General features: G+C 39.5%; 1 protein-coding gene across 1 annotated transcript; it reads left to right on the plus strand.

Moving 5' to 3' along the window:
• Positions 1-1,917: 1,917 nt before the first annotated feature.
• On the plus strand, positions 1,918-6,793 carry msantd4 (Myb/SANT-like DNA-binding domain containing 4 with coiled-coils). Its single transcript, XM_079353988.1, has 5 exons — positions 1,918-2,076; positions 3,133-3,228; positions 3,343-3,642; positions 4,815-6,313; positions 6,346-6,793. The coding sequence occupies exons 1-4, from the start codon at positions 1,969-1,971 to the stop codon at positions 5,571-5,573; spliced, it is 1,263 nt and encodes a 420-aa protein (XP_079210114.1). The 5' UTR covers positions 1,918-1,968; the 3' UTR covers positions 5,574-6,313; positions 6,346-6,793.
• Positions 6,794-12,488: the final 5,695 nt, after the last annotated feature.

Raw genomic sequence — 12,488 nt, forward strand, 5'->3', positions numbered from 1 at the left:
CGCGGTGGATGATTGACCAATAGCAGCGATCGAAACTGTGAGCAACCAACGACACCTTCTAATACCCTCTGGAGTATCGTAAATACCCACACACTACCTTGAGAAACCAATTAATTCATATTTTTATATGATTAAGTTCACAAGAGTTTTTTTTAGAAATCATTTACGTGAACAGTGCAGCTGTAAAGATTGTGTTACTCAACCCTTCCTCTCTTAAACCAACGTGTCTTAAACTGGCCACATCATATGCAAACAATTACCTGTCTCCATTCTGCACCGATTTGGAAGATACATGTTCAGCGTTGCTTCAGAAGGCGAAAAACTTTTTTCATAGTTTGCTCTGATGTTTAATGCAATTTCTTTTATCATACTGGCGCCTGTCAGTCCGTGCAATATACAGCTTGAAGACGTAGTGTTTACGATTTCCGAGTCGACAGTGAATGTATCACTGAAATTATACCTCTAGGATGTTGTTTTCATTGCAGAACATCTGTGTGTAAGGTGAGATATCTTCATCATATTTTAGATTATGTTTAAATGCAGGCGGTGATGGTCACATTGGAAGCCAATCAGACTTCATTACATTTTTTGATATTGATGAGGATTTGGGTTGTGCGCCTCAGATTAGAAAAAAAAAAAAAATACTCGTAGCGTAGCCTACTATTGCTGGAAAACACTCCGTTATTTTAACCAGAACATAATGCGTGTAAGGATAACGTAGAAACACATCTGTATTGAAGGTGTCGTCTTTTTTTCTATACATATACAGTATACTAATACATGTGTCCTATTCTGTTTAAAGATAGGCTATGATATTGATATATATTTTTATTTTCTGCTTATTATCTCAAATTGGAGAGGGTTTTTTTAAAAATCTTTATTAGAATGGTTATTGTTGTTCCGTAGAAAATAGAAACAGTTAAGTGCAAATAGCAGTATGACTGGATATGCATACTGTATCCCTCTGCAATAGGTTTGATCATTATTGATACATGTTTAAGACAAGGATATATCCCCTTCTAAAGACTTATATGTAAAAAAGAATTCTCCCACTTCGACCCATGAAATTACACTGACATTTCACTGACACTTGCTACTTAGTCTATTGCATGTAAGATAAGATAAGATAAGATAAGAGGAGATACACTTTATTGTACCCAGATGAATGTGTCTGTCCTGCAGTTGCAAGGAAATGAAAAAGTACATGAATAGAGATCATACACAACATGTAACAATTCCGCATATACACAAAACACCTTGATAACATCTGGAAGGGGCTGGAAAATATGGATGTCCATCAACCAATACTGTATTTGTTATAGAAAATCTGCATATTCTGTGTCCTAATAATACACAGTGGTCTGCTGTTCTCTGTCTTTACTACAGGAAGAAGGCAGCATCCTGTCAGCCTGTGATGCTTCTCTCCCTGTAAGCTCCTCTGGCAGCTGTATCCGGAATAAACAAAGGTCAAAAACCAAAGTTTCATCTTGATGACCTTTGTGGCCTTAGCTTTATAAGAGGAAGAAGAACCAAAATCCAGGCAAAACTCCCTGTCCATCTGGAGACAGATTTGGATGATTAACTCCACAAGCCAACCAGCTGTGACCTCTACAGTTACAGTACTCGTTTGTACCTTCCATCTACACCTCTCCATTCCTCACATGCTGAACAGGGACTTCCACTAGTTCAACAGCTGGGATCAGTCTCCCAGGTGGAACACTTCACAGGGACTGACAGAGCCACAAAGGGATTCCTTGTTGATGAAACTGAGAGATGGCGTAACCTTTGCAAGTAACATAAAAAATCTCTCCATCTGAGGAAAGCTGTGCCTGTGCTCCATTTTTACCTTCTTTCAGACAAACTCTTTCACCTCTACCATAAGTTTATTATTTTTTTTCCAGTTGTCTCTCCTTGTCTCTGTTTTGGGTTTTCTGACCCCTCCTTTCTGTCAAGCTGGATTTCCTGCAGATGAAGCATCTGAAGAGAAAGAGGAAGAGCAACTACAGTGTGAGAGAAACACAAACTCTCATCAGAGAGATCCATAAGAGGAGGGACGTGTTGTTCTCCAGGCAGCAGGTGAAGACTTGATCTTTTTTTTTTTTTTTTTTTTACCTGATAGCTAATAAGCATACATACACCAGGAGCTAATGAAGCATTACAAAAATAACAATACATCACAAATAAGTACCACCATGCTATGCTGCCAACAAATGATACAGAATCTTCTGCTGAGCAGGATGCTTTGTATGAATTTGCAATAATGCTGATACATTTAGTGCACTTCGATCAGTATGTAAAAAATAGTAGACAAAGGACTTTCTGTCATCTCTGTTCTCTGAAGTGCAAACCAGGTCGGATAAATCATCAACAATAACAACTACTCATATACCACAATCACGTCCAATAAGTGACTTTTCCAAGTCGTCTTCAAGCTCTTGTAAAATATGTTTGCCTTTTTTATTTTTTATTTTTTTTAAATCAGTATACTTGTATCGCTTCTTACTGGCTAATACCCAGCACATATAGGGTATGTAAATTAGATGTAAAGTAGAGACAGATTTTTCTTAGGGGGCTTTAACAACTCTTCACTTACCCAAGAGCAAGGCAGAAGCAGCAGACAAACACTTGACTTGGACCAATCAAGCAGTTGCATTTGTAGCTGGGCCCATATTAAGACTCAAGTATTGATGATAAAAGTTAATGCTTTGTACAAAGAAAGTGCTTTACAGAGATGCCAAATATATGTAGAATAATTTTAAAGTTGAATCTCCATAACCTGGGTTGTCCACCAGAGAGCACTAACACTATTCAGGTTTTCAGTTGAAAGATATTAAACTCACATCTTCAACAAAACTCATACAAACAAACAACAGGAATACTAAGCCACTTAATACAGCCATTACAAACAAGGTTGATGGAAAAAATATATATCTGTCAGCCAACTCATCATTTTTACATTGTTTTTATGTCAGTGTTTATGCTGCTATTTGCCTGCATGACTATCTTGAGGCTCTACATCAGAGGAGGATTTAGTCTAGCATGGCAGCTTTATAATGCTTAATGGAAAACTGGAATTGATACAAATGATATATTGTTTTAGTGTTTTTTTTTTCTTCTCTTTGTATTCAACAGAATACAGCCATTAATGAGCTGAAGAGACAGGCATGGGAGGAAGTGGCACAAGGTGTCAATTCACTGGGGGAGGGAGAGCTACGCACTGCTGCTGAGGTATATTTAATTATTTGTTCAAGTAATGCTTTTACTTTTTAGAATCTTCTCCGATCTTTCCCCCCTCTAATCTCTCGTAACAATTGCCTCTTTCCGTCTTGACCTTCTGCACAGGTGAAGCGCCGATACCTGGACTGGCGTGCACTGATGAAGAGAAAGCAGCTTCAGGCTGAGCTCTCGCTCTCATCCTCCTCATCCTCCTCATTGGTCATGAAGACTGAGTATGATCAGTCGTCCCCTGAGCACGAGGCAGCTTCTCTGGGATCTGGCTGTGACCAGCTGATTGACCTCTCGGGCCTCTCAAAGGATTGTCACTGCGACTGGCCGGAGCTTGAGGGTCTTAGTGAACCGAGCGGACAGGCCATGATAGCACCTCTGGGTGTGAAGATGGAGGATGACGTCTGTGAATACAGAGTAAGAAAAACAAGCTTACGGTTCCATAATAATAATTATGTACTGTAGGCTATGTAGAAATAAAAGCCTCTGTAGATTTTGATTAAACTTAATCAAAATATGCATTTGAATGCACGTATGGTGGTTCTGTCAAATCATCTTTTGTTACAGGGCTCATGCTATTAACACTGTTACAGGAGGAGAATCTGTTCTTAAATGGCAGTATTTGCTAATTAGCTTCAATAATGTCCTCATTAGCAGCAGTTATATTAAACATATCACAGTGATTACAGCACATTATGTGACTCAAGTGGCCCTTGTTAGTCTTGTCTTTTAATTGAACACTGTAGTTCCACAAGGCAAAGATCAAATTTAATTATCAGGACCATTTAATTTAAACATGACGTTTAATGTTAGTTTTTGCTGATTGCATTAAGCTCTCTTTCATTGTCTTTTCATATTGTGGGCCATATTTTTCTTCCACAGTAACTCCATTAGGATCCTGCAATTTAGTCTGAACAGTGTTATTATAGTGTTTCTGGTTAAATGTTTCATGTGAGCCAGAGTCTTTGCAGCTGAGAGTGCAAAACTGAGATCATAACACTGAATGAACTGAAATGAACTCAAAAAACACAACACATTTTTTCCACATACAAACCCTCCAACTATATTCTTTGAAATGATTCTAGATACAGTTGTTAACTGTGATTGTTACATATAAAACTCTTAAAGCTACAGATGCTGGGATCCTGATTTTTTTTAGGTTCCCATTATGCCTACGACAGGCCATACTTAGAATATGGGATTCTTAAAATCATTTTAAGTCTGTTTAAAAATCACTTAACAGATATGTTTTTTTTTTTTTTATCAACATGAGTACGTTATAGTCAGCCTTATGGGCCAAAAGTTTTTCATCGCTGATGCTAACCCTGATAATTTTGGTTGAACATCAGGATACTAAGGGATGAAAACTAGATTTCTCTTTAATTGTCTAGGACTTAAAATAAGCTACAAATCAACCTGGAACTCGTTTTGCTCGATCCCAATCTAAGGTTGTGCAATGCTTACTCTACAGCAACATCATCATTTTTTCCATATGTTGATTTTTTTGTATCGCACATGACCAGTAAACAGATCATACTGTGTTAAAATGGGTAGAATTTTCTTTTAATGACCTCACTCTTTTCCTCTAGCTGAACGGTGACATGGGTGATGGGGAAATAGATGAGGATGACATCCCTTCGCTCCTCAGTGACATCGAGTCACGTGGGGAGGGGCATGCCAGTGATGTTTACTCCCACAACGGGGACTTGGGGATGCTCACCTCCTGTAAAACTCCAACCTCCACATTCAGCAGAGACTTCACACTCCCTGGGGGCCCCATGGGGGGGCCCGGTCATGTTCTGGGTGGAGTAACCAATCATGAAAACATGGGGGCAGGTTTTCTGTTTGCCATTGAGAAACAGCGATTGGAGCTGGAGAAACAGCGCCTGGCTGTGGAAACCGAACGCCTGGGGGTAGAGAAAGAACGACTAGGCGTGGAGAAAGAGCGTGTCCGACAGATGGAGGTAGAGAGGGAACGACTGCATCTGGAGAAAGAGAGGCTACAGGTGGAACGGGAGAGGCTGAGGCTCCAGCTCCTCAGCCAATCAGAACATGCTGACTCCTCCTTTAACCTGCCGCCACAACAAGGCCCGCCCTCGTCCTCCACGCCTGCCTTGTCCTCCACTCACTATGAGGGACAGAGGGAGAGAGAGAAAGAAAGTAAAGGCTGGACGTCAGTGGTGGATCTGGAGACAGAAAGGCTTAAACTGGAGAAGGAGAGACTGCAGCTGGAGAAAGAGAGACTGCAGTTCTTTAAATTCGAGGCTGGCAGACTGCAGATTGAGAGAGAGCGCCTCCATGTGGAAAAAGAGAGAATGCAGCTGCACAAAGATCATCAGGGCCATTGAGAGAAAGATTTAAAGTCGAAACAAAAGAAGAGAGATTTATGTTGAGTGGCACAAGCAGCTGCTCACTCAAGCCTTCCACGCATTGAAATTTGGCCAAGGAGAAGACTGACACTTAGGGCTGACATATTTACGACCATCACGATAAAGCAGTGCCTTATGATGTCTTCATAAAATGGGTAACTGGACAAAAAAGATACCATGATCATAAAAATCATGAACTAGGATTCGTTTGGCACACACAGCTGGACAGCCCTAAGCATCTTTGAATTTTAAAAAGTGTCAAGTTTGAACAGCTGTTCGGTGCTCTGACTAAATATGCTAATGCAAAAAATGTGCAAAAACAAAAGCTGTAGTATGAATGCAACCAATGCTTGTCTAGAAACTTTTCATATTAGAATATGTGAATAAATGGATTTGTTGTGTCCTAATCTCTATTTATGCAGCAAATCAGTGCTGCATAAATCTACTGCATGATTGCTCGCCCTTTTTTTTTTTTTTTTACTGATAGTTTTATGATACTATCAATGCTCTTAAACCTCTGTTTTAAAATGTTCACTGCATGTTAATATTGTGATTTTGTAGGCTGACTTTTAACCTGATATTACACATTATGTTACAGCTGCCAAAGCACTTTTTAGAACAAGAAACTAAAGCAGCTACATTTTTCCAGCTGTCATGTTGTCTTTAACACCTGTGCTGTTCCTTTTTTAAGATTAGATCTTTCTGGGCTGTTAAGTGATGTGGACTTAACGTCTGTGACGAGCAGTTATAGCTCAACGTATATTGGTTGCATGCAAGAAAAAACGTTTTAATTACTGATGTCCAAAAATATACAAAGATATGTTACAGTGTCACTTGAAGAGTCTATCATCCAACACAGCACTTTGTGATATTACTGTTTTTAAATACTTTTTTTACATTATTTTTCTCTTTAAATATCTTGATCAGAACACCTGACCTGACCAGCCACCGTTTCTTATAATTTTTTTTTTGTATTGTCAATAACTGATACATATAAATATCTATCTATGCATATCAGTTGTCATATTTAACTCATTCCTTGACTTCATGGTTGTGAAAAGAAGACGTTTATCACTTCAAGAAGACATTTGTTATGATCAGAGTTGAATAAAATCCAGCCCAACTACCGCTTTTGATGGCAAGCCTCAGTAGTCTCTACCATGTCTTTATGTTCCCAGCGCTGCCTTCGGAGAGAGATATTAAAAGAGAATCAAAAGATGATTACATTTTATTTGTCCTCTGTATTGGTACTCTCAGAGAGCCCATCAGGGGTTCTCTGGATCAATGCAGGCTAATAAGAAGAGACAAGCGTTTAAAATCACTCCTCGAGCATAACACCAAATCTTTAAAGAGCCAACTTTTGAGGATTTTACTGAAGCTGATGTAACCTAGTGACACAGGGCCTTTTTTTTATTTTATATTTAAATGTTTTTATATCACAGAGAAATGAAAGTGCAAAATCTATGAAGTGGAGCTCTTAAATAAGCAGAGATAATAAAGGTGGCCCAGTCTGGATGATAGTAAAACATTTAAATAAAAAGTGGGAGCTTCTCTGAACTCTTAAATAACACGAGCCCTGCCAGATCCCAACACACACATACTGTAATTTATATGTACACACACATGCTCAGAGCCGCCGATAGTCATAAGGCAAGGCAGGCAACTGCTTAGGGCCCCAGCCCAGTAGGAGACCCCAGAGGGCTGACAAAATATAAACAAAAGCAGCGACCCATAATGTGCCAATCTTGCAATGACAATTGTAAACCTCCCTAAGGGGGCTCCATCTGACAGCATCTACTTCCATTGTCCTGCTGAACAGTTGTTGGAGCCACTGCACATACATACTACAAACTGAAACTCAAAGCAGGAGGATCAAATAATAAAGACTGCTCTATTTTCTGTCTGCCTTTGAGCTGATACCTGTACATAAAATATCTTTTGCTGGCTTCAGGACTCGTGTTGAATATCAAAAAATGGTCCCACAGCTTGGGAAGCCTATAGCGACTCTCCTGACTGCTGAGTGGACTGTATGAAACACACCAGTTGAGGCAAGAGACGGAGACAGAAATAAAGTACGATTTCCTTTCCAGAGAATAAAAAATACAGGTGACACAGATTGAAAAGAAAAGCTCACAAACCTCACTCTTGTCCAGATCTAAGAGCTCTTTTACCTTGAAAGCATGTCTGACATTCAGGTCACTTCGGTGTTCTGAGGTTTAAAAAATAAAATAAAATAAATATGGACGGACTTCAGAGCTGATCTCAGGTCTTTGTGAGCAAGTGGTTAAGTGGTTTTTCCCTTTGGACATTCTATTCAAGATGATTTGAGATTAAAAATGCTGAAGGGATATTCTGATTTTTGCAACCTCCTTTAGAAACTTATCTTGATAAAACGTTGTACATTGACAATGGAAAAGCTAAGGATGTCTTTTTCCACAAGCACCCATACTTTCTCCTGTGATACTGTGATGTAATGATGGTCAGTGGTCTCTCTGACTCCTAGATTACCTTTAAACATGGTCAGAGTGTACCAGGAGATGAGGAAACAGTGCTTATTCACCGTGAGCAAAGAGATCTAAAACAATCAGTCACTCTTTAAAGATGGCATGCAAATGAATGTTTTTATCCTAATTTTGTTGGAAAATGATAGTACCAGCTTAGAATCACAGAAGTATGTGTGTATTTGCTCTCACCATGTCTTCTCTGTATGACTCTGTTCTTACAATATTTTATTTTTTCAAAAGTACTTCTCAGTAGTCCTGAAGTAACTAGACCACAACACCACCAACAGCAGCAGCAGTGACAACAGAACAGCACCGGGGTGAGCTGCTAGCAGTGATTATAGAATTCAATTTCCTATATCCGATGAAAGAAAATGTGTGAGCTGTCGAGGTGGTCATGAGGGGAGAGGAGCTCTAGATGAGACTTCATGGTATGAGATGGATTCCCGCAAGAGAAAAATGCAAACAATGGAGAGACAAGACAGGTGGGGGATGACGATGAGCAAAAGACTACTGAACAGAGGAGAAATAAGGTGCAGGATGAACAGAATGAGGGAACATACAGAACTGAGAGAGAGAGAGACTGAGGAAGAACAGATGTAATGAGCCACTGAAAATCAAAAGGGAAAAGGGGCTGCTGTGTCTCGGCAGATGAAAGACACTGATTGAAGATGTGCGCGTGTGCACGTGTACAGTTGCATGTGAAGGTTGTGAGGTTAAAAGGTTGGCAGAACCGCCTCAGAATTGTTATTTTACTTCATCTTCGGGTAAATGGGAAATACTTGTCTGTAATAACCCAGCGTGGGAGGTGAGTGTGTGCTTGTTCGTCTCTGTGTGTGAGAGTGTGAGGGGATATAATGGGAAATGCTTGTCAGTGATGGCTCTGCATTAGGAGTGTTAGGTCTCCCTGGACTGAAAAAAAAGGAGCCCAAATAACACAATCCCAAAAGAAGTAGCTAGAAAAGAGACTTTGGGTGTGCATCAGAAAAACTGCATGTGCCAAATTTATTGTCAGGTTGATATACACCTCTACAAATAGGTTGACAACAGGCACCTTTTCTGGGGCCCCAAGCAGTTGTCTACCTTGCCTGTTGACAAGCAGTGCCTCTGCAGACGTCACACTGACATTTGACCTGCTGCGAAATACATGTGACTTGGCCCTTGTTAAAATATTCTCTTAATAGCTCAAATTCCTCTTCCGTCTTTTGGTCGTAGTTCTCTCAGCAAGGAAAGTGAACACTACAGTTGCCTAATAAACAAGAAATGACATAAATGACGTTGCTGAGGCCTTGGATTTTGTCCAATAACAAACAAGTAGTATATGCCTACCCTTTCTGGTTTGTGAAATGTAATTAGCAGCCGGTGAAATATATTTTGCAGCAGGTCCAACATATTGCACAACAGGTCAAATGTATTTTGCAGCAAGTAAAATATTTAGACAGTTGACCTTCAGGGCCAACATACTACAGGGCTTTAAAAAAAATAAATAAATAATAAATTTAAAAATAAAAATTATTGTACATCTGAATTTTCTTGGGTGTGCCAGCTTCTACTCTGGGTGACACTGGCACACCCGTGGCTATGTCACTGTCACAAAGGGATGTTAAACCCAGTAACTGCTGGTCTAAATTACTAGAAACCATGCAGCATCTGGCTTAGAGATGTTCTTTAAAACATCTCGAACACTGCTGAGTAAGTGAGTTGTAATCTGGCTTTGATTTGTTAAAGCCTGTCTTCTTTGTATTTTAATGTCCTTAATGGGCACAGCTAATAAACAAACCACTGAGCTAATTAGTAGTTGTACTTTTTTAACATAAGTTGTTCATTGCAAAAGATAGTTTTGGACTTAATTGTAAGTCAGTCAGTCCACCACCTTGGTCCAGGGGGAATATATATATATATATACACACACATATATATATATATATCTATATATATATATATCTATATATAGATATATATATATATATGTGTGTATATATATATATATGTGTGTATATATATATGTGTATATATATATGTGTGTATATATATATATATATATATATATATATATATATATATATATATACACTCAACAAAAATATAAACGCAACACTTTTGTTTTTGCTCCCATTTGTCATGAGATGGACTCAAAGATCTAAAATTCATTCCAGATACACAATATTACCATTTCTCTCAAACATTGTTCATAAATCTGTCTAAATGTGTGATAGTGAGCACTTTTGCTTTGCTGAGATAATCCATCCCACCTCACAGGTGTGCCACATCAAGATGCTCATCAGACACCATGATTAGTGCACAGGTGTACCTTATACTGCCCACAATAAAAGGCCACTCTGAAATGTGCAGTTTTGTCTCACAGCAAAATGCCACAGATGGCGCAAGCATTGAGGGAGCGTGCAATTGGCATGCTGACAGCAGGAATGTCAACCAGATCTGTTGCTCGGGCATTGAATGTTCATTTCTCCACCATAAGCCGTCTCCAAAGGCGTTTCAGAGAATATGGCAGTACATCCAACCGGCCTCACAACCGCAGACCACGTGTAACCACACCAGCCCAGGACCTCCACATCCAGCAGGTTCACCTCCAAGATCGTCTGAGACCAGCTACTCAGACAGCTGCTGAAACAATTGGTTTGCATAACCAAAGAATTTCTGCACAAACTGTCAGAAACCGTCTCAGGGAAGCTCAACTGCATGCTCGTCGTCCTCATCGGGGTCTTAACCTGACTCCAGATCGTCGCCGTAACAGACTTGAGTGGGCAAATGCTCACATTCGATGGCGTCTGGCACGTTGGAGAGGTGTTCTCTTCACGGATGAATCTCGGTTTACATTGTTCAGGGCAGATGGCAGACAGCGTGTGTGGCGTCGTGTGGGTGAGCGCTTTGCTGATGTCAATGTTGTGGATCGAGTGGCCCATGGTGGTGGTGGGGTTATGGTATGGGCAGGCATCTGTTATGGACGAAGAACACAGGTGCATTTTATTGATGACATTTTGAATGCACAGAGATACCGTGATGAGATCCTGAGGCCCATTGTTGTGCCATACATCCATGAACATCACCTCATGTTTCAGCAAGATAATGCACAGCCCCATGTTGCAAGGATCTGTACACAATTCTTGGAAGCTGAAAATGTCCCAGTTCTTGCATGGCCAGCATACTCACCGGACATGTCACCCATTGAGCATGTTTGGGATGTGCTTGACCGGCGTATACGACAGCGCGTACCAGTTCCCACTAATATCCAGCAACTTCGCACAGCCATTGAAGAGGAGTGGACCAACATTCCACAGGCCACAATTGACAATCTGATAAACTCTATGCGAAGAAGATGTGTTGCACTGCATGAGGCAAATGGTGGTCACACCAGATACTGACTGGTTCTGAGTCCCCAGACCCTCAATAAAGCAAAAACTGCACATTTCAGGGTGGCCTTTTATTGTGGACAGTCTAAGGTACACCTATGCACTAATCATGGTGTCTGATGAGCATCTTGATGTGGCACACCTGTGAGGTGGGATGGATTGTCTCAGCAAAGCAAAAGTGCTCACTATCACACATTTAGACAGATTTATGAACAATGTTTGAGAGAAATGGTAATATTGTGTATCTGGAATGAATTTTAGATCTTTGAGTCCATCTCATGACAAATGGGAGCAAAAACAAAAGTGTTGCGTTTATATTTTTGTTGAGTGTATATATATATATATATATATATATGTAAAACCTTATAAAATTAAGTATAGACAGTCATGGTTTCCAGATGAATAAACCTATTGATTTTGACAATACTCTTTTTTGTGACCCTAAAACCGGTTAGACTTTTTTGGTTAAACATTTTTGGTCATGTAAGAAAATAATTTACAGTTATTCACTATCCCCTTTGAAAGATATGACTTTGGTAACGCTGTGACTTTCCAACTACACAAACATCAGATCCATTGTGTTTTTAAATTGAATTTGGAGACCAAATACTTTGAAAACTGAAAATAAGTTTTGTAGCCTTATTAGATGTCAGCATATTAACATGCTACTCAATAGAAGTAAATCATTGTGGCCAATCACATCCTAGCATTATGAACATACACATTTTTATTGAATTTTGAACAACAGTTTATTTAATTTAAACTGAGTTATTTGAGGTAATTATACACAGATATGCTGCTCAGCATGGCCCCTGTTTGGAGAGGATGGCTGCAGTAAGCCTGTACTGCTATGAACTGGACCTAGAGCTAAATACAAAAAATGTCACCGAAAAAAGGCTAGCTTTTTAAAAAAAAAAAAAAAAACAGAACAAAAAAACACTTTTTTTACACAGTGCAAGAAGCTAAAGCTCTGTAAGGCAACGATCCTCCAATGAAAGTAAGAAAACTACTAGAATCAACAG

Source organism: Symphodus melops (assembly GCF_947650265.1).
Source record: "Symphodus melops genome assembly, chromosome: 10".
Lineage (NCBI taxonomy): Eukaryota > Metazoa > Chordata > Actinopteri > Labriformes > Labridae > Symphodus > Symphodus melops.